General features: G+C 37.8%; 3 protein-coding genes across 10 annotated transcripts in view; 2 read left to right on the top strand and 1 right to left on the bottom strand.

The window, feature by feature from the left end:
* The window catches only part of rab44 (RAB44, member RAS oncogene family), a 33010-nt gene continuing 7355 nt past the window's right edge, over window positions 1-25655 (top strand). For 2 of the 7 annotated variants that reach the window (XM_036002060.1, XM_036002059.1), the window contains exons 1-2: window positions 17244-17339; window positions 17731-25007. In XM_036002060.1, the coding sequence (XP_035857953.1) occupies window positions 17748-25007 (7260 nt within the window). In that variant the 5' untranslated portion in view covers window positions 17244-17339; window positions 17731-17747. Of the gene's footprint in view, window positions 15-1175; window positions 1184-17243; window positions 17340-17730; window positions 25008-25655 lie in introns of those variants that run through there. The other 5 variants (XM_031287459.1, XM_031287455.2, XM_031287457.2 and 2 more) reach the window with 5 other exon arrangements.
* LOC116041623 (THAP domain-containing protein 2-like) lies at window positions 5830-9237 on the bottom strand. Its single transcript, XM_031287611.2, has 6 exons — window positions 8953-9237; window positions 7940-8123; window positions 7678-7785; window positions 7356-7560; window positions 6691-6819; window positions 5830-6587 (listed from the first exon to the last, which is right to left on the bottom strand). The coding sequence occupies exons 1-5, from the start codon at window positions 9030-9032 to the stop codon at window positions 6806-6808; spliced, it is 591 nt and encodes a 196-aa protein (XP_031143471.1). The 5' UTR covers window positions 9033-9237; the 3' UTR covers window positions 5830-6587; window positions 6691-6805.
* Window positions 9764-17012, top strand: srsf3a (serine and arginine rich splicing factor 3a). Of its 2 annotated transcripts, XM_031287627.2 has the most exons (7): window positions 9764-10010; window positions 10791-10843; window positions 13231-13435; window positions 13524-13664; window positions 15818-15841; window positions 15933-16013; window positions 16433-17012. In XM_031287627.2, exons 2-7 carry the CDS (start codon window positions 10840-10842, stop codon window positions 16458-16460), a joined length of 483 nt encoding a protein of 160 aa, XP_031143487.1. In that variant the 5' UTR covers window positions 9764-10010; window positions 10791-10839; the 3' UTR covers window positions 16461-17012. The 2 variants fall into 2 exon arrangements, with proteins under 2 accessions (XP_031143487.1, XP_031143488.1); XM_031287628.2 differs by lacking the exons at window positions 9764-10010; window positions 10791-10843; window positions 13231-13435; window positions 13524-13664 and adding an exon at window positions 14446-14911.

Raw genomic sequence — 25655 nt, 5'->3', positions numbered from 1 at the left:
TTCTCTGAAATGTAGTGTTAATGTAAATGTGAATGACCAGTATGTTAGAACTGTAACTTCAGTAAAAATGTTTAGTTACCTCCCCCCCTAAGGTTCCCTATGTGACCCATGAAACAAGTAGCCTATTACTTAGAAGTTTTAGACCATAGCATTAAAATACAAGTAAATATCCAATGGTAATTATTGTGAAGGATAGGAAGGATAGCCCGTCAGAGTGTCAAATTACAATGTAAAGTTATAAACCTGGTCCAGGTGTTGATTTTACTTCATGTAATGTTAGGAATATGGCATCATATTTTATGAGCTCTTGTTTTGAAAGAAACTGTAATCTGCAAAGAAAAGAGTAGTTATCAAGGAAATTCAATTAAGCATATCTGAAATGTAAAGGAAATGTTCAAGATCTACTATCTCAAACGTTTACCTATAAATATGTTTAATTACTTCTAACTGACATGTTCTCCTATGTCACATATAGTACATGAGCAAGTCTGACACAGAACAGAGTAGCTGTAGGAGTTTCATTTATTTAACAGGGACACTGCTCATTAATCAACAGCAAAGCAACTGTAAATGAGCCAGATTTAGCTCAGCAGGCCAATTTTTTTGAGTTATTGTCTCAACAGTTTGGGAGAAAAAAGCCCTGTATAGATGCGTATTGATGAAATCCTGTTTTCAATGAGTCCTGTCAGTACAAGTATGAGATAAACAGTATTACATACAAAAATGTAAATTTAAGATAAGATAGATAAGAGAGACTGTATTGTCATCCATATATGACAATGTGCAGTACAGTTCATAGAGGAACAAAATTGTGTTTCCTTGGTCGCAGTGCAAAAATAAAAACATGAACAAATGGATCTAAGGTGCAAACAACAAGATACAAAAACAGATACAACTATAGTGCAATAATAGAAAATATAAATGCAAGTAGCGTAAACAAATGTAAACAAATTTAAAGTGAATGAACTTCATTGCAGGTTTCTGGTGGGTGAATCCTGCAGTCAGAGGTGGTAAGGACACTGTCTGACCAAGGGAACATCCCGTTAATTATAAAGGTGACATAACACAAGGGAACCTGATTGTGCAAACCTACAGGGATGTTATCAACCGGCTGAGTAATCTTCTGAGTTATCCGAAGAAAGATTTCACACACTCTCGCATAAGAACATTAAAAGAGAAAATGGTATAGAAACAGAATGATGGTCTTGTGAACTAAGAACACAACCAGCCCTCACCATGCATCACCAACCACATGAAGCCATTAACAATAAATACATAAATACTTTTTAAAAACTGATCATGGCTCCAGCTCCGGCAGAGATTTGTTTGTTTTCCTAAACACTCGTCTTTATCGCAGTGTCCTAGTAGCTTTGTTGGCACTTCCTCCCATCTTGTATGCGTAAGTGGGGTCAAAAATTAACTCAGCTGACCTGAGCTGAACTGCAATGCATGAATAGATTTCTATATTGACACACAGCCTGACATGTCTTCCTTTCTGAAACATCATGAAAGCTTTCTGTTGTGGTGAAAGCAGCAACTCGGTAGGACGCAGGGAAATTAGACGCTTTAAGGTTAAATCAAGAGTTTGTAGCTGTCTCATATAAATATAATAAACATATTTATATAGACTTATTACTCGTGTTTTGAGCTTTAGAGCCTCTTACTGCTCTAAAAAAAGAGCTCAATACTCACTAAAAAGTTGAAAACTGTTCTGTTAAAATAAACAAATAAACAGTAGGTCTTCTTGATGATTGGCTTATACATTTACTAAATACTGCATGCACTAAGTACTAAAATCTGACAAGCAGTTGCGAGAATACATCTGTCTGAATGAGTGTCTTGGTGTAACCAGAAGCACACGGGTAAGTTCATTCAGGGATACAGGCTGTACAGTCATCAGGAAGTGAAACAGAACAGAATGTGCTGTACTAATCTGATTGAAAAACACCGCCCTGAGTGGAGGCATGAAAAAAAAAAAAAGAGGTTTCATTTAAACAGCTAAAAGGAGAATCCTATGGCATCAGGAGCTTAACTCTTCATTTGGTGATACAAAAGACAAGTGGTGAGGATAAGGTTAGAAAAGCAGTCACTCTCACACAAACATGCACGCTGCGGCTAAAATAAAGCTGGGCAGCATAATGCTCTTTGTTTGTGTTCTAGGCATCCGTGTTACGTACATGGGAGTAATCTCCTGAGTGATCCCTTTTATCCCTGAACTTTTGCCCCCTGAAGCAGGAGTTCTTTACTGCTGTCTGCCATGGACCCCAAATAAATGATTCCGCTCTTCTGCTGATGAAGAAAATACAGTGACTAACAGGACAGACCTTTTTTATGACTACAGTATATTTTGTTATTTTCAAAATTCTGTGCTCATTTTCTTTCCTTAGATAATCTGTCATGATGAGTTTACTAAACAGATAAAGTTGTCAGTAGTGAAAGAAGTATTCAGATGAGAAGTTATTCATCTGTATATGTTTTGTTTCCCTCTGAAATGTAGCAAAGTAGACGTACTGTATGAAGTGGCAGAAAATCGGAGTATCCATTTGGAGAGCTTAGCAGAGGAGGTTTTTTTCGACATTAAAATGACCTGTATTCATTTATGAATATAATTAGCCTTTATATCTAATTGTAGGTGCTTTTCTGTGATTTTTCCTCTGCACCATTGTGGAAGTTTGGTTATTTAGTAGCCTGTGCACTGGGTTACTCTCATGCCTGTTCTAGTCCTGGAACAATCTTCAGGCCAAGCTAAAACGTGAGACCCTTATCTTTTTAAATGATTTTACACTTAGAATAAGAGAAGGGGTCACTGCTAGCAATTGCTTCATTTAACTAACAAACACTTGATTACATATTGCTGCCTTGTTAATGCACTATATTATGTAATGTATTTTGTTTATTGTTGCTTTTGTGATCTGTTGTATTGGATGCTGCTATGTGACCTTGTCCTGGCTATAGTCTCACTTACAAAATGGGTTTTAATCTCAATGTGACTTCCTAGTTAAATAAAGGTTAAGAAGAACACAGTAAGATTAAAAGAGTGTCAAGACTTTCGGTTTCTTTTGTTTTGTCATTTTGTCAGTTTATACTCTGGTCCTAAATAAACATTATTAAGAAACGTAACCCTTCTGTTGTTTAGAGATCCTCTTTAACAACTCAGAAAACATTCTATTACTTTGATACTTTAGGAAAGGCATGAATAATAATTTTATCTAAACAACATATTTAGATGCGTATTGATGAAATCCTGTTTTCAATGAGTCCTGTCAGTACAAGCATGAGATATACAGTATTACATACAAAAATGTAAATTTAAGATAAGATAGATAAGAGAGACTTTATTGTCATCCATCTATATACAGTGCAGTACAGTTCATAGAGGAACAAAATTGTGTTTCCCTGGTCGCGGTGCAAAAACAAAAACATGAACAAATAGATCTAAGGTGCAAACAACAAGATACAAAAACAGATACAACTATAGTGCAATAATAGAAAATATAAATGCAAGTAGCGTAAATAAATGTAAACAAATTTAAAGTGAATGAACAACATTAAAAGCAGTTCCCTGTGGATAAGATGATTATTCATCTGCTTTTGTGTTTAAATAAAGAGCATGAAATGTTAGAATGTCTTTGATGAAGTCAGGCTTTCACTGAAGCAAGACATATACATCAGTGTTTGCAACTTCCAATTAAAGTCATAAAAGATGTTTATGGCTTTGCCTTTTCTACCTTTGTGGTCTGAGGATACTGGTATGTTATTATGCCCAGAATGTATGCAATACAGCATACTTTATGGCTTCACTGACAACCTATTTCAGAAGTCTGCTACAGAAAACGACACATTCTGTTGCAGCTGTAATATATGTTCAAATCAGTATAATCATCTGTATAATGCAATACAGTTCAACAGCACCACCAACTACATCTTCCAAAATGATCAAAAAGTTGAATTAACTGCTTGTAAAACAACAAGATTATAACCTTCACAAAGGTTAGGTGGGACTTATTGCTGGATTGTTGTATTAGATTGCATTAGTTTGAGCTAGGTGTACCTAATAAACTGGCAACTGAGGGTATGTGTTCATGTTTAGCCCATATAACACAAAAAGCATGACATATTTCCTTATTTGGTGTGATAACAATGCCTTATGGTAATTTCCGCATTTTGTCACCTTCATCCGATGTGTAGACAGTTTGTGGCGGGGGGGGGGGGGGTAATGCATTAATCTGCATTACTTTCTACATAATGCAGATTAATGAAGTCAGAAATTAAAATATATATACAGTATATATGAAGGAAGAAAATTGATCTTGAATTATATTTTTATTATAATTTTTTATATTTTTACATATGCAGCAGTGGTGTTTGAGACCCCAAACAATGAGGAAGTAAAGCCAATGTCACCGAAACACAATGGCTAAACTTAAAACTGAAACAACTCTTTCCTTCATGGCAGAGCCCCTTCACCAAAGGGAAGTGCATAGCTATTCGATAGTAATCCGTCATGTCAGACAAGCACTAATGAGACTTGATGACAAAAAGCTTGAGACAAGTGTGAGTATTTGCTTGATAACTATTTTGACAGCTCACAGTGGCAGTTAGAGCCCTATCCAGACATTGTTTTTTTTTTGTTTTTTTTAAAGACTACAAACAAGAAATTTGATAGGTTTGTTTTACAAACGAGGATCCTTTACTGTAAAAAAAAAAAAAAAAGTCAACTGCACCATTACTGGATCTAAAATAAGACTTTATTTATGGCTATTGCGGTAACAAAACATGGTCATTAAGACCATTAAGTCACCTACAACTTTACGCAGATTTCCGCTTGCCACAGAAAGATTAGATAAGCATTTTCCCTCGTCTTATGTTTTATTTTACAATATGAGGAGTGAGAGGTACAAAGACTTTTAGTTACTCACACCTCTTCCCCTACTTCTTTAAAATGTGTCTCTATGCAGGAAGTGTACATACAGTATCTAACTACCCACCTGAACACTTAGGGGTCGTTTGTGTTGTTTTATTCTGTTGAGCAATAACTGTCCTGATCTGTTGATTTACTTATGTTCCATGCACAGCAATCGCTACGTGGCAGGCAGTAAATGCTATACTGCATGAATATGTTTGTGTTTCCTGTCAAAATGAAACACAACAGCTAAATGATGTACTGTCTGCTTCTGTACTAGTGATGCATTTGACGTAACATGTCATAAATATGGCGATGAATTTGCCTCAGGGTCATTATTTGGACCATGGATTGTTCACAATAATAGTGACTGGATATTTGCAGTCAAATCTCAACAATTAAAACCTCTTGAAAATAAGTAATTTCCATATTTATCTTGTGGTGGAAGAAGTACTCAAAAAAATACAAAAAATGTAAAAATACTCCATCATAGGTAAAAGTCCTGCATTTAAAATCCTAGTTAAGTAAAAGTACAGATGCATTATAAGCTAAAGTTAAAGGAATTAAAGTAATAACTGGTTTGCAAAATATCTGCCCCTTGTGACTGATATGACAAATAACATTATACTGAGGGTGAAACTAGTTTTAAATAATTGATATGGCCTACAGTTATAGTTTAATCCAGTGATTACCAAACTAGGGGTTGTCACAAGATAAATCTGCGGGGTCATGAGATGATTAATGTGTTTTTTGTGTGTGTGTAGTGTAATGTTCATATTTTGCTCATTTACATTTTAAGTCACACATTATTTACAAAAACTGTGTAGAGTGTATCAACAGGGCTCTGCAGAGTACCAAGGGAAATAACTAGCAATAAAAATTTAGCCCTAATCTCATAAAAATGTATAAAAGTTATTTTTTATTTTCACCTTAGTATTCACGCTTTCACTCACAAAGTCACAACAAAGACATTCTTATCCAATAGCCCAACAACACTACTTTACATAGCTGCATTCTTAAACTGCCACTCTGAAACTGTAGAGTGTGAATTTTTGTTTTTTTGTGGTAGCTATCACAAAAAGCTGCTGTTACTGTAACAAATGTATTAATGAAACTGTTACAGCATACATCACATGAAATCTGCTTCATAACCTGCAATATAAACCAGAGCATTCTCGGTTAGGCACCGAAAAGCTAGGGGGCAGGTAGCTGTGGTCCAACACACACTAACGATATTCTCAAATGAAGAGGATCCCTCTTATTCCTGCCCCGAGAAGCAAGGACAAAGGATCGAGGAGGGATCTCTGAGGAGCTATGAGCGAGGATACACGAGAGCAGCCTTCCTGGAAGCCGTGCAGCTTAAAGCCGTTGCTAACTACAGCCATACAGCTGACGAATTTACGTGACACGTCAGAGGAAAGAATGTTTAATTTCTCTAAAAACACATTTCCTTGTTTCCTCTCTCCTCGCATGATTTCCTTGTGTCTCTCCCATGCTTCCTCGGTGGTGGGATGGACTAAGACGCGAGGAAGGGAAGCAAGTGAAGGAAACGTGGATGCAATTTAAGGACAAGGGACATACCCACTGTGTCATCCTGTGTTTCCTTAAGAAATGCTGCATCAGACCATGATATGGCAGAATACACTCTGGAAGTGAACCACACTCAGGTTGTTGTTCCATCCACCTGGAATTTAAACAAGAGATAAGTCAGTCATGTGTTTTTTTTAAACCAAATTTGAAATGTAAGCTCTCGTAATAGTACTGTGCACTTAAACACCAGCTCCTACCTGAGGCCCTGATGAAGTGAAAGAGTAACTCCAAGTGGTCCTGGCTGAAGCAGTATGTGCACACAGCAACTCTGCTATCATCAGGGTTATGTGTCAATGTTGATGATAAAACCAGTCACAGACAGATACCTTTGAAATATAGAAAAATATCAGTATGCAAATACTTTCTGAATAAAACCATCAACTTAGTCTTATGATATTAAACAATGTTAAAGTGAATATTATTGTATGCTTTGAACTAGAACATACATGGGGAAATAGAAACGGTAAAAAAATTACAACCCTGCAGGGAACTATTTTCATAGTAAGCACCAAAAAAAACATGTGCATGCAAGCACATGATATGAATATACATTAGATTGCATATGTGTGTGTTTTTTACTTATTTGGTATGACAGTGTTGTTACAGAAAATGACATTTTGAAAAAAATAAAAAATGTTGGATAATTGAATAAATTAAATTATGTAGATGGAAGCTCAATTACATTGTTTTTTTTTTAAAATATTTCACAATAAAATTGTATCAACTGTGGTGATACTACAATCTAAAATTGTGTGATGATGAGACATGTATTTAAACCCCTGCAAAATTATAAATGTTACACATGCTTAATCGGTTAAAGCAAGGATGTGTTTTATATCTTTGGCTGGGAAGTTTAACAAACCTGAATTGAAGTCAAGTTTCTGCTGCAGTTCCTTGGTAAGCACATTTTTGTGTTTTAAATCCTCTTGCAGGGATTTCACTGTCTTCTTATTCCTTCTTTCCCGATCCTTGGCATTTCTTAAGTCCCGTTGCAATTCCTCCACTTTCTCCTGAGCCTCAGTTAACTTTTTTTTTACTTTAACTGGGTCAAGGGCATACTGATGATCCTGAAAAAATATTATTTCCATCGTAACTTAAAATTATTCTCCTCAATTTATAAATGTCACTGTAATATAAGCCCAGCATTCTTCAAAGATGTTTAAAACAATAACTGTTTCACTCACCAAGTTTGACTTCTGAAGGTCCTCTGACAGCTGAACAGGAACATCAGGACATTCTGCAGCAGCTTTTTGCGAGGTCCTGCTTGACCTGGGTGTAGGCCTACTGGGCACCTGGAGATAAAGTAAAAAACTATTTCAGTCAATATGTACAATTTCTAACGGTTTCTTTGTATTGTTAGGTTTAGTGGGCAAATTTGTTATTGAAATATTAAGATTATATAAATTGTCATTATTTATATAGAAACAATTTGCCAATGGTACTCACTTTGCTAAGATGGTTAGGAAATGACGGGATCGCTCCTTCCCTTAAACGAGTTGTCTGTCCAGTCATGTCGAAGTCTTCGGGCTTGAAATGACAGCTACAGACAACTGAGCGTGCATGTGGCTCAAAGTCCCTTCTCCTCAGTGCTACTGTCCATGCCTGTCTTTTAACCTTATCTTTTGGGAACCTAAACACAAAATAAATCCATCTGAATAACACTATGCAATTCTGCATGCTTCTGCTGATTCAATTAAGGTACTGTATGGCACATTACGTCATGAAACAGTTGTAAACAAACACTTTAGATCAGGGATCATTCCCCAGGGGGTCCTCAGAGTCAATGCAGGGGGGGCCTCCAAATTATTGTTAACTTTTGTGTTGTGTTGTATTATTAAGTTTTTTAAAAAAATTAAAAAGTCTTAACATGAATCTAACATATTAGCAAATGTAACTCCCCTCTGACGATAGGCTTACTGGCCTATAGGCAAGGTAGTCACTAAGGCCATCCACAGATACAGTTAATCCTAAGGATTCACTGTGCCACATGTATGTTTAACATTAAAACATGATTTATAAAATCACGTCCACAATTAGGCTATTTTAATAGCTTAGTATTATATGCAAAAAATGTATGTATAAAGGCTTTCGGCCGCCCTACACATGTAGGCCCAGTTTATTGTGCAACTTAATTTTACACAATATGTAGAATGGGGGTCTCTGCTCTATCTTTCTCTCAGTTAAGGGGTCCTTGGCTTAAAAAACGTTGAAGACCCCTGCTTTAGATGATTTAGAACTAACGTTACTTAACTCAATAACATAGGGTTAGCGACACGGGTGATTGATAAACATAAGTTTCTGCATCTTACTGATATATTAACGTTGCTACTTTTATTTTTTCTTGACATTAGTTAGCTTAACTTCGTATCAGGACAGTCACTTAGCTAAGAATTACTTATTGTGATAGATTAAATTCAACACGTTCCTAACAGTACAATTATTGTAAGATGACTTTTCACCTGTGAAATGTTATTCCCTGCTGCTTGGTTTTGGCATTTCTTCCATTAGAACATCCAACCACAGCACAAAAGTCTGGCATTTTCTACTACACTTTTATTTGAACGGTCCCCGCTGCAATATGGCGGCAGCACAGAGACTGACCTCACAAACCGGATGTATCCTCTACGTGGTCGCAAATTTACGTTTTCCTAGGATGGCGAAGGCATGACCCGTCCTACTCTGTCTCTGATTGGCGAGTACTCGTTGCCTTCGTTGGTTGGGTTGGTTACATAGCTAGATATATGGGTTGGTTACATAGCTAACCTAGATATATATATGGGTTGGTTACATAGCTAACCTAGATATATGGATTGGTTACATAGCTAGATATATGGGTGTTTGGTCAGAGAGTGTTAGGTTTAGATCTCCACAGCACTTAAATCAATACATCCATGTTTTGTTTTTGTTTGTTTTTATTATTCATTCATTCAGAATACAGATATACAAACAAACAAGGCATCTTTACAAATCCATTTCAAAAATAGAGCTTTTGCCTCTGGTCAAACATATAAACAAAACCTAGGAGCGTATACATAACAACTCAACATAAAGAAGAAAATAAAATAAGAGAAAATAAATATAAGGGGGCTATCTCAAATTAAGTTATCCTTAACCCGTTTCAATGACTTACACAAAAGATTTAACTCATTCTTCCAATGCATGGATCAGGGAGGGTTTGGTCTTAAATGTATAAAATGTTTTCCTAAAAGTACCAGATTGTTGAGAACAAAATCTATCTTCAACAAAAACACCAAACTTTATTTTACAGACGGTTTAGAACCTTTGCTTCCACCATTCATTAGTGATGTTTAAGCATGAGACTGGTTAGGGTTAACGTTAGGTTGTATTCCAGGCAAAGCCAATCAGAGGCAGAGTAGGGCGGGACATGCCTTCGCCGTCCTAAGAAAAGAAATATCTACGTTTGGGTGTTCACAGTAAATTCAGCTAATGTTAGCAGCTTAAACGGACGGCGTGTTATCTGCTGCTAACATTTTTGTTGAACTACAGATACAAAAAGGTGAGCTACATGTCTTATATATTGATCTGCTTGATTCCCTCCACTTGTCGTGTCATGTGACGTCGTTTAGTGTGCTGGTGGGCTCAGAAGTTGATTTTCTTTTAAACCGTTTCGTCGTGGTTAATGCCAAATTTGCTAGCTAACGCTGCTACATGCTGTTCTAGCTAACATAGCTAGCGTTACTGTGTGCATGGCTATTTGGGGGGCGATTGGAAATCCTGGCAACATAAAGATTTGGTAGCTTAGTTAGACGCGAAAGTATTAGGTTTGTGTAGTGATTATGTAGCTAAACCATGCAAATCTAACATCAAAAAGGACGAAAAGAAGGTCCAACGATACCCGGTCGTTGTTACGCAGAAGCTAACAAATACTTTTGCTTGCTAGCTAGCGTTAGCTTGGTAATGTGCAGTCAACGTTAGCATTTAAGTAGTAAGTCCAATAATGGAGTTCAACTTATTGTGGTCATTACACTGTTGGTAAATTCTTAATGTTTAATATGTTGTGATTTGAATGGTTGTTAGACCAGTAACGGTATTTATGAAAAGCAATCCCTTTCTCTCCTAGAGAAACAAAAAGCTGTCGATGTATAACGTCAGTATGTAAATTGTAAGTTCCCCATTGGGGATCAATAAAGCGCATAAATTATAAAGTGAATTCTAACGTTATGTTTAAACAGAATTTTCTGTATGGTCATTACATGCATTACATTAAAATCAACGTCAACAATTGTCACACAGAGGTCAGGAATGTGGTTTTAACAATTTCTGTTTTTTCTTTCAGGCTCATCTGATTGTAGGACTCTAACAACAAGATATTCAAATCTGGTGAAATGAGTAAGTTATGATAATTTGTTAATTCATTGAGTCAGAACCATATTTATTACCAAAGTAAGTTTTCACTTTCAAGGAATTTGCCTTGGTGTATTTGGTTCATACAATAAACATATAAAAAGAAAAGAATAAACAGCTGCCTGGTTTAGATTGAATTCATTATGCTACTTTTTGCTCAGCTCAAAACACTACAGGGTGTTTCCCCCAGGGAATTCTTTAGCTGAGGTGATAGGCCACTTAGATCCTGCCACACCCAGTTTCATTATCAGTTTAGTTACAAGATAACTGAACTACACACACAGGTCACATTAATTAAATAAATGGCATTTGCTGTATAAAATAAAACCAGTATTTGAAGCATTAATATAATCGCAGCAGGTAGTGACCCATTTGAATTAACATGAGAAGTAAATAGCTGGTATAATCAACGTACAATGTTGCAGTTCTCTACCCAAATTATGCAATAAATTCAAGACTAATAGCCTGCAAGTGTTCTTGAGAGAGTTTAAAAAAGGATAGAACTTGTTTTTGTCTTCTGTCGGATTTTCTGTCGGTTTGTTAACTTAAAAGTAGGGCTGTCAGCATTAATGCGTTAATCGCGATGCGATTAAGGGCCGAGCATATTGTGTACATTTTTTTTTTTCCTAATTGCATGCCACCATTTATTAATTCATTTTCACTTCACTCAGCTTCGCGTCTTGCCTAACGGGCTACTATTTTGACCCTTTGCCATACTTCCTTGTAACAACACATCCTGCTGTTGCAGGCATGATGGAGAAAGACGGCAGCAACGAAATTCTGAATGGCGCTTTTTATTTTCCAAAACTCCCGGACGGGTCGAAAGCCATACGCACATTGTGTAAAGCCGAATTAAAATATCACAGAAGCACGTCAAGCTTGAGCTACCACCTACGAGCTAAGCATAGTAGTACAGTTAACGTGACTCAGGTTGATGCTAGCAGGCTCAGACAAAGCGCTATTTTGGAGAGTACTACTTGCCGACCTGTGGATGAAACCAAATCCCAAAAAATTACTACCGCTCTTGCAAAATGGATGGCAACTAACTGCAGACCTGTCAGCATCGTAGAAGACTCGGGTCTTAAAGATGTACTACGGTTGGCATGTTCTGACCCGTCTTATACATTGCCGTCGAGGGGGACAGTAGTTTCACGCATACACAGCCTGTACGACACGGAGAAAGCAGCCCAACTGGAACTGCTGCAAGGTGATCACTGGACGCCAGTGAGTAATCAAAATTATTTAGGAGTTACTGCACACTATATTGACTCTAGATTCAAATGTGTGACTAGAGTCACATTTTTTTTTTTTTTGTTTACAGTAAATAAATGAATAATAAACAAATACAAATCTTAAAATCGAGTTCATAAAGTCACTTTCTTTGCATTCATTTGATTCCTAATCAAGATACTCTGGTAAGAATTGCTTTCCATTGTTAATATATACTTAAAAACAGTTCTGAAATGCAAAATAATAGAATTTTCACTTTCATGTGATAAAACATGCGATTAATCGCGATTACATTTGTTTTTATCGTTTGACAGCCCTACTTAAAAGTTTGCATTTACTGGAAAGTAGTGCTTGTATAACGTTTTAATACAACAATGTTTTTACTTGAGATGGGTATGCGAACAATAGTGGATTCTGGGGCATTATCACCATGATCTGAGAGACTAAAACACTACTGCAATAAATGCTGTGCCTTGTCAGATGGCTCCTCCAGTGCATTGTGTTTTCACACACTGATTACCTTTGGCTACATTACTACTGTGGTCTTTGAGGAGTACTTTAGTATTAGTAGCTTGTAATATAAATATAGTAGTCTCCTGTATTCTAAATAGGGGTGGGTATTGCGATTACAATCTGTGACAAAAGTTTATGTGATACTGTATAGTATTATTCTATAATATGGAAAATATCCCAGAAATGCAATTGATAAACTGATTAAAGATAAAATCAGGAATTTCTGTTTTTTTTTTTTTTTTTTTTTTCTATAATAGATAAAATAACTAGAGGGGAATTTCTGTTTTTGGCTAATTCTGGCAAGAAACGTCATTAAAATTATGAATAAATCCTTTAAAGTGTTGTCAGAGCAATGGGAAATTCCTTAAAACCCCTTTTTTTTTTAAATGTTCAAAGCTAATTGAAGAGACAAACTTGGGCAAAACAAGCCATAGTTCATATGAAACCTGTACTTAACACCACAAACTAAAAAAAAATGTAAATGTTGGTGATGTAGATTATTGTGGTTTGGAATTCCTTAATCCAAAATGTTGAGGGACACTCAGTCTTATTCTGGTGATGCAGAATAAGTTATCACACCGTGTAAGCAACATTCATCATAGCCCTCCATGTTTGTGTCTCTCTTTCAGGCCAAACGGACCAATTTCCCCTTGACTGCAAGGTTTATGTTGGGAATCTAGGCAACAATGGAAACAAGACAGAGTTGGAAAGTGCTTTTGGGTACTATGGTCCTTTAAGAAGTGTTTGGGTTGCCAGGAATCCCCCAGGCTTTGCTTTTGTAGAGTTTGAAGATCCCAGAGATGCATCTGATGCTGTGAAAGAACTGGATGGAAGGTAACTCCTTCAACATATTTTTTTAGTAGTTCTTTTTGCAGGGCATGTTATTTTGCACTTTCGTACTCATGTGATGACTTCTGTTTAGAACCATGTGTGGCTGTCGAGTGCGTGTCGAGTTATCCAATGGGGAAAAGCGCTCAAGGAGCCGTGGCCATCCTCCATCCTGGTCAGGTGGTAGACGCCCTCGCGATGATTTTAGGCGACGTAGTCCTCCAGTCAGACGCAGGTATGTGTTTCCTACTTGACGGTTCATTTTACGGTTTTATTTACAGTTACATTTGCAGTGTTTTTTAAGCACAAATGACAAAGCATATTTACATTCCCCACACACTGTAATCATAATACTTTTTAGTCCATCAAAACAGTACGGCAGGGCCGGTTTAACAAGTGTGACAAGCTCCCACACTGACAAATAATCTCTTTAGATCTCAGACCTATTAAAGCTTATTCAACCAAAACCAAGTAGGAGGAAGTCTCTGATTGGTCGTCGCTATGGCCTAAATTGAATTGTTAGCACTCTTAGTGCTGTAAATCATGTTAGTGAAATAGCATTATTATTATTAGCACACATACAAAATGAGTTCATCAATAGATATTCTGTGGATCTGGCTGCTTAGGGATTTTGTATATTGATGTCACTCCCTTAAAAAAGTGGAACTTTCTTCAGTGTTTCAATGTTTCACAGGTATTTTTTATCTTTGCCAATTTTGCCAAGTCCAAAGGCAGCTTATATCAGCACTTGACTATTCATGAACTCTTATAATGGTATGTCTGTCTGGGGAAAAAAAAAAAAAAGAGAGAGAGAGAGACCAAGCTCTACCAGAGTGATATTGCTTTACTGGGACATCTTAAGAGCCACAGTTTGCACTTCATCCATCAAACATTTTATAGGTACTTTTCTATAATTACCTTCTGCAGGTGTAAATTTTGTTTTCTTTCTGAGTTCAGTTGCCATCTATTAATAAAACTGAACCCCGTTGCAGAGTCACCACCACGCTTCTCACCATCTGAGTCAGTCAACTAGTCTTCTTTCAGCATCATGTGACTGCTGACCAGGGAGCCCCAATCAGCTTGGCTGGTGTTGTCACATGACCAAGGCGCACCGCCAGTCGTCAGGTTCCACCAACCTTTTGGTTCCTGAGCATGCAGTTCCCAGCATCCTCCTCTTCTTCCTCCAACCTTAATCCCATCGACAGTGGCCCACTTCACATTATCAACCAATCAGCGTCTTTACTCTATTCTTCACACAACTACTGTATCAACGGGAACAGCCCTTGGCTTACATCCCTTCCCATCCTTCCCCCCCCAAAAAAGGCAGGGAAAATCTACAACTACCCCTTCCAACCAGCCACCAAGCAACTTCATATCTCCAACATTTGCATCATGTGGCAAATCCTCTCTGCAATTCGACTTCCCTCACCATCAGTCTGGCTTCCTTGCGTCATTTCTATCTTGTCCAAATCCCCCAAAATAGTAAGTTGCTTTTATCCTGCTCTTTGTAGTTTTTATGCTTGACAGTTTTCCCTCAGCAGTTATGTAATTTAGACCAAGTGCAGAGCTGCAAAAATCTACAGATCAAAAGTTGTGGTCAAGGAACTTTTGCCGCCAGTCTTCAATTTTTATTTGCAAAAATGAACATCTATCGGATGTTTACCGAGTGCATTTTCATGGCTCGACATTAAGCCATCTTGAGTGGTATCCATTGGAATAAAGTTTTTAGTTTTACTGCTGTCCTCCTTTTCCATAAAAATATCCTTTCACCACGAGTGCCCCACTTTCTTAATTAAATAATTTAAAATGTCTTATTTTGCAGCAGTCTTTAGAACCAACACATGTAGGTTACTTATGGTTTTGATGCTGCAGTCAAAAGACGAAGATGATCAGTCTGTTTCTGATCAGGTCCACTTTACCACACCAATTTACTTTTATCATGGAATTGGTGTAGATCATTGTGCACAAGCTGTGTGCCTACAGTGTTTTAAAAGCAATTTTATAGCAGCCTCACAGCAGACAGACAATCTAAGAACATGTTTTGCACGTTTGTCGTACGTATTTGATACGTTGGAACATGTTTTAGTTGTATGTCCCAGGCAAGCCTTAATGTCGAGCCCTGATTTTGTTCTATATTCTGAAATCTGGCTCCATGATTGGTGCTAATTGGACAAAGTTTCCTTTAATGCGTTGATCTTGATGCAGTTCATGGATGCAGACGATCCTTCTATTAACAGACAAGGAACTACGTGTAACCACGCTTTTACGTGTAATCCATGTCTCTAGGGATCAAGAATACCAGAGGTTTCATTAGTGATGGGAAGGTTAAATTCTCTTTTCTAATTTTTGTTTGCTTCTTTTTTTGTTTTTACTTCACATGCACTATAGGAGGAGGAGCCGCAGTCGCAGCAGGTAAGCTTCAAACAACTGAATGTATTTATTCTATGCCTTTTGTAGATGAGTAATGGATGAAATTCATGTTAATTGTTTTTTGGTTCACCAGGTCTCTTTCAAGAGACAGAGGCAGACAACGTTCTCTTTCCAGAGACAAGAAGTGCCCAAGATCTATCTCACGGTCAAGGAGGCAAGTTTACTTATTATGTAAGGGATAATGTAGAGTGAGCGGGTCGTTATTTTGAGTTAATCTCAGACAGGGTGATGCAGAGGAGTCTTGAATCACCCTCCCACAGGGTTCAATTCGCAATAATGACCCACTCGCTCTACATTATCCCTCTTATCACACAGCTACTTACTAAATAAATCAATAATTTGACACACAATATTGATGTAAAAATGATCTATGATCAGAACTGCGTCCACGGCAACGGTCTGTTATCCATAGCAGTGGTCTGCTACTCAGGAATAACAGACTGTAGAATGCCGTAATTGACCATCAGAATCAAGTATTCAGCAAAGTCGTGTAACAATTATTTTACTGTACCTTATAGCTAGAGTATTTTGTTAGTCATTTTGCGCTTATTCACTAGTTTGTTTATTTTACAGTCGTTCCCGGTCTAACGAGAGAAAATGAGGACCTCAAACGATGGTTCATCTGCAGGATCATGCTATGGTTGGGGAAAATACAATTTTTTTTTTTGTAGTCATGTTTTTCTTTTCTCTAGGGTTGGCCAAGTTACATATTGTGTAATAGCAGTTTGTTGAATTAACAAAGGAACGAATTCTATCTTACCCTGCATGTTTTGAAATGGAATACTGGGTTTAGTTTTACATTATCATCCTGTTTTTTAAACTGTTTAATTAAAGGTCGTGATGTTTTTATTTTGTGGTTTTTATTCTTGGTTGACTCTTAAATTACTGGCAATGGGTTAATGTGAGATGCACCACCAGTCGAAGCATACTTTATACCAGTGACAAAAAAATGTCAAATGTGTGTTGTTAAATACTGGTGCTGTTGTTTGCAGGCTATCCTTGAAGCCAAAAACATCTGTAATTCTGTATTTTACCTATGTCACTTTTGCAACAAAAAAGGCATTTACTCTATTCAACTTTGCTTGAGTCTCTTAATTCTGACAGTTTGTGCTGCAGTTAAACAACTTGTTCAATAAATGGTTTTCCAAGGTGACATTATCTCTTCCTTTTTTTGTGTTTCTATAGTTCCACAAACCAATAACAATATATTAAAACTCACCATGTACAATAATCAAATTACATTTTGTTAAAGGAAATACGGAAAAATTAAGCTTTTTTTTCCATTTCAGGAAGTACTGTATGTTGTTTCTGTTGCATGATAAAGGCTGCAAATGTAACCCACACAGGAAGTTCTGTCATGTTGCAGTAAAGGAACAACCCCCATGTGTGAGATGCATTTAGCATCAGCATTCAGCATATGCGGATGACTTGACATTACAAAGCAGCTCATGTGAGATGACAGAGCTGCCAGATTTGGCTGGTAAGTACATGTGGCGTCGTAACAATTATGTAGAAGGCCTGAAATTATTTACCAAATTAATTTGTTCCTCAAACCTATTTTATTTCCTTATGAATGTAGTTGGTGCAGTTTTCACTTTTATAAGAAAGCAACTTATCAACAGTTAGTAATATGGTAGTAATCCTATATACCAACAAAGCAGTATGTATCTTGACTTTTGGTAATGTTTTGTGTGTTGGAGAACAAAATTGTTCTGAATGTTCTACAATAGTTTTATGGAGACAGAAATAACTAGTGTGCTTACTGTTGTACATATTTTTGTTAAAGTTCAGTTGATGTTAACTGATGCTGATGGGTAGATTTAACCTTGCTTTGCTGACATGTTGCATGACTGAATGTCTCATGATTTAAGAAAGAAGATAAGAAGCAATGTCTACTCCAAGTGCAAAGAAAAGACTTGGTTCACGTCGCCGGGGAGCAAACCAAAATGAAATCTCTAAGAATGATGAGTTCCACATAACAGACAATACTTTTGTAGTGGAGTGCGTCATACCAGAAGAAAAAACTGAATCATTAAATGTACTTGTTAATCCTGACAATTTAACAACTGAAACGCAACATCCACCGTCGCCCGAGCTCTCAGGCAACAGAAGAAAACTGGGGTCTCGTCGAAGAAATAAACTACTGCATGTTGAGGATTCTGCGACTGAATCATGCCATGAACCTATCGAGGAAGTTGAGGAAAAAACAAGGGTAAAGGAAACCACAGTTACAAAACAAATGTCACTTGCAATACAATCCAAGAAGCAGGAAGTAATTATTCAAGGGAGTGAATATGTGTCTATAACACATGAAGACTATATTTATTCGGCCGCTACACCTAAAGTTCAGTACTCTACTACAACAAACTGTCCAAAGACTGACCTGGAAAGTTTAATTCCCAAAAGTGAAAATCTGCAAGCAGACCTAGATGAAAATGAGACCGACTCTAAAGTGGTATATGACTCTTGTAAATTAGTGGACACTGTGCAAGAAGGAATTGACAGATCTGACAGTCTTCGCAATGAGGAAGTCAAAGAAAGTGCACATCTTGTTGGCATCTCTGAATTAACTAGTTTAAGTGTGCTTTCATGTCCAGGAGTAGATCAGCAACTCATTGACCAATTCAATGTCAGGCAAATGCCTGAAGAAAAACTTTCCAATGTGCATTCTGTAACAGAAAAAGAGTGCAAGGAAAGAGACGACAACACAGAATTGTTGAGGAAGGATGGAAATTTACAGGGCAACTATTTGGTGAGTGAGTCACATGTAGAATCAGTAGCTATGCAGTTTTGTACCACACCAGAGATAACCACAGAAAAAATCAGCCCAAGAGAAAATACTGAAATTGAACAAGCAACAATTTCATCACCGAAAGAAGAGTTCCCTACAGATGAGAAACAAAATGAGCATTCCAATTTATTTGAAGTAAAATGCGCTCATCGTTCAGAGGATGCTGTAAACAACGTGCATGAACAGGAGGTTAAGCCAACACAAATTAAAGAAATGCCTCAAATTGATGACTCATCTGAAAGTGTGATACATGATGCCACAGGGAATTCTAAAATCATTTCTGGAAACCTGACAGATAAAACAGAAGTCAGTGACACATACCAATCTGAGTTGATTGTGAAAAGAACTGATGAGTTTCCTATCAATCAGGACATTTCAATTCCTGCCGACAAACAGCATGAGCATTCTAAAAAAGAAAGCAACTTTGAAGCTGTAGAGCAGAAAAACAAGGGTTATTATGTATCTGATACCAAGAAACCACAAATCAGCAACATAGAAGGAGTAGACACTGCACCAGGTCAGATATATGAGACTAAAGGCAGACAACAGGATGATACAAAACCAAGTGCTGAACAAACAGGTCATCAGGATAAGGAAGGACTAGTCTCTGAAATGGAGAGTGAATCCTCTTTACAAACCCTGCAATCAGAAATAAATGCTCCTTTTGACTTCCAACCTCAGCATAGCGACACCGGCTTCAACCCCATTGGGAACAGAAGAAAACTGGGGTCTAGCCGAAAAAATAAAGGAAGACAGCATGTCAAGGACTCTGTTGCTGAATCATACAATGTACACAAAGAAGATGTAGAAAGTACCGGGGATAATGAAGCCTTCGAAACAAGACAAACATTATTGGCAATAGAGAGAACAAGTCAATCAAGTCAGGGGAGTGAGAGTGATATCAAGCCTGCAACACATGACAGCTCTTTGTATACAGCCATTATGCCTGGTTATTCTTCTGACGTCCAAGGCCCCACTACAACAAACTATCCAGAGGCTGACCTAGAAAGTTCAAAGACTAAAAGTGAAAATCCTCGAGATGATCATGATGAAAGAGGGACTGACTTTAAAGTGGAGGTGTCTGATAAATCAGTGGGATCCACCCTAGAAGGAACAGACCAATCTGACACTCTTCAGAGTCAAGAAGTCACAGGCGCTCATAATTTAGAAGATGCTGTAAATACAGTGCATGAACAGGAGGTTAAGCCAACAGAAATGCAAGAATTGCCTCAAATTGATTACGCATCTGAAAGTGTGATACATGATGCCACAGAAAATTCTGAAATCATTTCTGGAAACCTGGCAGACCAAACTGAAGTCAGTGACACATACCAATGTGACTTGATTGTGAAAAGGACTGGTGATTCTCCTACCAATCAGAAAATTTCAAATTCTGACAAACAGGATGAACATCCTACAAAAGAAAACAACTTTGAGTCCTTAGAGCGGAAAAATGAGGATTGTCATATTTATGATATCAAGGAACCACAGATCAGCCACATAGATAGAGTAGATACTGCACTAGGTCAGATATATGAGACTGAAGGCAGAGTACAGGATGATACAAAACCAAGTGCTGAACAAACAGGTCATCAGGATAAGGAAGGACTAGTCTCTGAAATGGAGAGTGAATCCTCTTTACAAACCCTGCAATCAGAAATAAATGCTCCTTTTGACTTCCAACCTCAGCATAGCGACACCGGCTTCAACCCCATTGGGAACAGAAGAAAACTGGGGTCTAGCCGAAAAAATAAAGGAAGACAGCATGTCAAGGACTCTGTTGCTGAATCATACCACGAACCTACAGAGGAAGTTGTTGGCGATACCCGCGATAATGAACCCCTTGAAACAACAGAAATGTCATTATCAATAGAGCCAGCAGTAAAGGAAAAGTCAATGGAAACTATGCTGGAAGAAATGGATCAATTTGACACTGCTCAGACTGAAGATGTTCGTGATCAAGTAAAAGAAAATGCACTTGTTGGCGGTGACTTACATTCAAGTTTAACAGTAGATCAGCAGATGATCGACCAATCAAATTCCACAGAGATGCCAGAGGAGGAACTTTCCAATGTGTGTTTTGTAAAAGAAGAAAACAAGGAAGGAGACGAGGACACAGAATTGTTCAGGCACGATGGAAATGTACAGACCCACTACTTGGTGAGTGAGTCCTGTGTGAAATCAGAATCCTCTTTACAAACCCTGCAATCAGAAATAAATGCTCCTTTTGACTCTCAACCTCAGCATCATGACACCAGCCTCAACTCATTTGGGAACAGAAGAAAACTGGGGTCTAGCCGAAAAAATAAAGGAAGACAGCATGTCAAGGACTCTGTTGCTGAATCATACAATGTACACAAAGAAGATGTAGAAAGTACCGGGGATAATGAAGCCTTCGAAACAGGAGAAACATTATTGGCAATAGAGAGAACAAGTCAATCAAGTCAGGGGAGTGAGAGTGATATCAAGCCTGCAACACATGACAGCTCTTTGTATACAGCCATTATGCCTGGTTATTCTTCTGACGTCCAAGGCCCCACTACAACAAACTATCCAGAGGCTGACCTAGAAAGTTCAAAGACTAAAAGTGAAAATCCTCGAGATGATCATGATGAAAGAGGGACTGACTTTAAAGTGGAGGTGTCTGATAAATCAGTGGGATCCACCCTAGAAGGAACAGACCAATCTGACACTCTTCAGAGTCAAGAAGTCACAGGCGCTCATAATTTAGAAGATGCTGTAAATACAGTGCATGAACAGGAGGTTAAGCCAACAGAAATGCAAGAAATGCCTCAAATTGATTACGCATCTGAAAGTGTGATACATGATGCCACAGAAAATTCTGAAATCATTTCTGGAAACCTGGCAGACCAAACTGAAGTCAGTGACACATACCAATGTGACTTGATTGTGAAAAGGACTGGTGATTCTCCTACCAATCAGAAAATTTCAAATTCTGACAAACAGGATGAACATCCTACAAAAGAAAACAACTTTGAGTCCTTAGAGCGGAAAAATGAGGATTGTCATATTTATGATGTCAAGGAACCACAGATCAGCCACATAGATAGAGTAGATACTGCACTAGGTCAGATATATGAGACTGAAGGCAGAGTACAGGATGATACAAAACCAAGTGCTGAACAAACAGGTCATCAGGATAAGGAAGGACTAGTCTCTGAAATGGAGAGTGAATCCTCTTTACAAACCCTGCAATCAGAAATAAATGCTCCTTTTGACTTCCAACCTCAGCATAGCGACACCGGCTTCAACCCCATTGGGAACAGAAGAAAACTGGGGTCTAGCCGAAAAAATAAAGGAAGACAGCATGTCAAGGACTCTGTTGCAGAATCATACCACAAACCTACAGAGGAAGTTGTTGGCGATACCCGCGATAATGAACCCCTTGAAACAACAGAAATGTCATTATCAATAGAGCCAGCAGTAAAGGAAAAGTCAATGGAAACTATGCTGGAAGAAATGGATCAATTTGACACTGCTCAGACTGAAGATGTTCGTGATCAAGTAAAAGAAAATGCACTTGTTGGCATTGACTTACATTCAAGTTTAACAGTAGATCAGCTATCAAAATCTACGGCGATGCCAGACGAAGAACTTCCCAATGTGTGTTTTGTAATAGAAAAAGAAAACAAGGAAAGCGACGACAACAGAGAATTGTTCAGGCAGGATGGAAATTTACAGACCAACTATTTGGTGAGTGTATCTCGTGTGAAATCAGAAGATATAGATTATTCTATCACACCAGAGATAACCACAGATAAACCCAACCCCAAAGAGCATACAGAACCTGAATGCAGTGTTGAACAAGCAATATTGTTGTCACCAAAAGAGGAGTTGTCTACAAGTGAGGAACAAAAAGAGCATGTGAACTTATCTCAAGTCAGAGGAGCTCGCCATTCAGAGGATGCTGTAAATGAAGTGCATGAAGAGGAGGTCAAGCCAACACAAATGCATCAAATTGATAACTTCTCAATAAAGGAAAGTCAATCTTCTTTACAAACACTGCATTCAGAAATGAATGCTCCTTTGAACTCCCAACCTTTTGACAGTTATCAGAGTATCAAAGGGCAAACTCCCACAGGGAACAGAAGGAAATTTGGGTCAAACCGAAAAAATAAAGGACTGCAGGTCAAGGACACAACAAAAATGTCATTGGTAACAGAGACAATGAGGCAGGAAGAATTAAAAGAGCAAACCAACTTAGACTTCAAACCTACTGGGGAAATAAGACAATTTAGATCAACTGTAAATGACGAAGAAAATACAGAAAAGATGTCGGAGGAAGGCACAATTTTGTCACAGAATGTGATGGACAGCAGTACAATTGTGACAACAGACATGCCTTCAAGCTCAGGCAAAGATGACTTTGTCAAATCCAAGGAAGTTACTGAGATGGAAAATAAACTCATAAAAGAGACCGAGAATCTAAGTCAGCTTACAGGATGTGACACAGTTAAAATGGACTTGACACAATCACCGAACATCTCAGTTTGGAAAGATGATTCAGACATACAGAATATCTCATATCATGATGAAAATGTCACCACCAAGCCAATCGCTGAAGATGTTCTTGAGCAAGAAGGAGCCTTTCAGGTCCATGACACAGAAGCTTTATCTTGTGACAAAGAAATGAATATGCAACAGACAAATGATACATCACAAATTGTTGGAGATGTCACAATAAAAGCCTATAATTCAGGAGCGGAGAGTTCAATGTGTGTACAAGTTTCTAGACAGGATAAAGATGGAGAACAATTTGAAGAACTTACAAAGAAAGACCATGAAGCCCAAGAAATGAATGTTTCACAGGTGATCACACATGCTGAACTGTTTTCTGCTTCACAAAACAAAACTGACACTATGGCTCCATTTGACATTGGTCTCGAGGAAAACATCCAAGCAAAGCCAGCTGAGGATGTGTCTGAGGAAAGAGGAATTTCCAGCCAACAACGGATACAAGAAAAAACTAATTTAGATGACAGTGAACATTTGCAAGGAAGATCCAAACAGAAAAGGAGAAAAATGGGATCTACTCGCCAGACTCAACTCAATAGGAAACCAGAGGAAAAGAGAGGTGAAACAAAAGAAAGTGACTTTAACACAGAAGCTGACATGAGAAATGTCGACAAGATGGAAGCAATGGAGGATTTACAAATTAGTGTAACTGCAGAGGTGTCACAGAATGAACATGCAAAGCCATCACTGAGTCCTAAGAATAAAGAACAACATGAAACCAGCACTGTTCACGACAATAGGCAAAAGCTACAAAGGTCTGACCTGCAGAGTATACAGAGCAACATGATCTCAGACAGAGCTTATTCAAATACTCTCCTTCCTGAGCTATCTGCCTCCCACAGTAAAGAAGTTGTTAATCCTGTTAAGTTTGTTCATGTAACTGATGTAAGGGACAGTGAGAGTAATGTAGATGTTAGTGTGGAGCCATCACAGCTAGATGATTTTACCACCACTGAGATGCATATCACCTCTGTGAGCTTTGTGTCTTTATGTGAGACCACACAGAGTGCACAAAATGATGAGAAATGGCCAGAGAGTGTAAACGTAATAAATGACCAAGCTTTGAAATTGGCAGATGAGCCTGTTGTGGCAGATTTGGAAATAATGAAATCTGTAGTCAGAGGAGGAGCTCAAGAAGAGCATATGAGTGCCCAGGCTAGTAAACAAGAGCCAGACAAAGCAAATGAAGAAGCTCACACTAAAAATCTCGAGATGAAGAATGCAAATTTAGATTCAACCAACAAGAGAAGAAAGATGGGCAGCACACGCAGAAGTCTCGGTTCACGGACAAAACGGGAAGACATGTATGAAAAGCAAGAAGAGGATAATGAGGCAACAGAGGTTGCAACTATTGTTGGAGTTCTAAAGACTGAAAGTTTCTCAGGCAACATAGGTGTGCTACAACTTCATGAAGACAGTGGCTCTGAGCAAAGGAAAGAAAAGGAATTTGAAACTGTGGAATACTGCCACACTGGTGAGTCTTACTTCAAACCTCCCCAGACATTTGAAGAAAATCCTGTTTCTCATGGTCAACTAGTAGAAACAGAGCATCAACTAACTCCCAATTATCTCCCCACAATACTATCCACTTCTCCCAAACACGATTTAATGTCAGAATCAGCATTTGGTAGGAAAAGAAGAAAAATGGGATCTCACCGAAAGTCACATGGACACCAAAACTATGAAAACCAAACAGCAAAAGGGGACAAAATAACTGATGCACAAAATGGGAGCGATGTCAGAAGTATCACAGATGAAAGTGCCAACAAGACAACTGAAGAGCTGAGGGAAGAATCTTTGGGCCCAGACAAAATATCAGAGGTAAGTAAAAAAAAAAAAAAAAATCTTTCTTTTTAACAATCAAATAAATTCTAGTAGGAATCTTCAGTTACGATTGTTTCACATTTTACTTAAACTGATAAACAGGCAGATAAACAGTTGTTTTGTTGCAGTGTTTGTGCACTGCATTTCAGTTAGCTTATTAGTTATGACCAGTTCTTAGAAAACCTTTAAACATTGTGAAGAATTGCATTTATAATTAACATTTGGCAGTGGTCTTTCGCACAGTAAGTCTATGTTGTGCTGTACTTCCCGTTTGCATGCATCCTCTTGCATACTGGACAAGTGTTTGTTGCAAGAAGAACAAAATGACACAATGAACCAAAATGAGGAACATGCGGTCCACACATGTTTCACACATTGAAAAGGAGAACATAAATATGTATCTTGCTTTTTGATCTTAATCATGGTGTTTATTCACTTGAACAACATAGAAAATGTCTCACACAAATGTAACTTGCAATGCACATTAAGTTTATAATACAAAATAGCCTTGTATCATGTAAAAGTATCTATATAAAAGCCCTGTTTTTTTTTTCTTTCCATGCAATTTCATATTTTAGTGGTTGTAATATTACATTGTTGTACAAACAGTACACATTCCTGATAATCTGATAATGTCCTCAAATA

This window comes from Sander lucioperca, chromosome 6 (assembly GCF_008315115.2).
Source record: "Sander lucioperca isolate FBNREF2018 chromosome 6, SLUC_FBN_1.2, whole genome shotgun sequence".
Taxonomy (NCBI): domain Eukaryota; kingdom Metazoa; phylum Chordata; class Actinopteri; order Perciformes; family Percidae; genus Sander; species Sander lucioperca.
The sequence above is the reverse complement of the archived record's forward strand: the minus strand, read 5'-3'. Positions and strand labels throughout refer to the sequence as shown.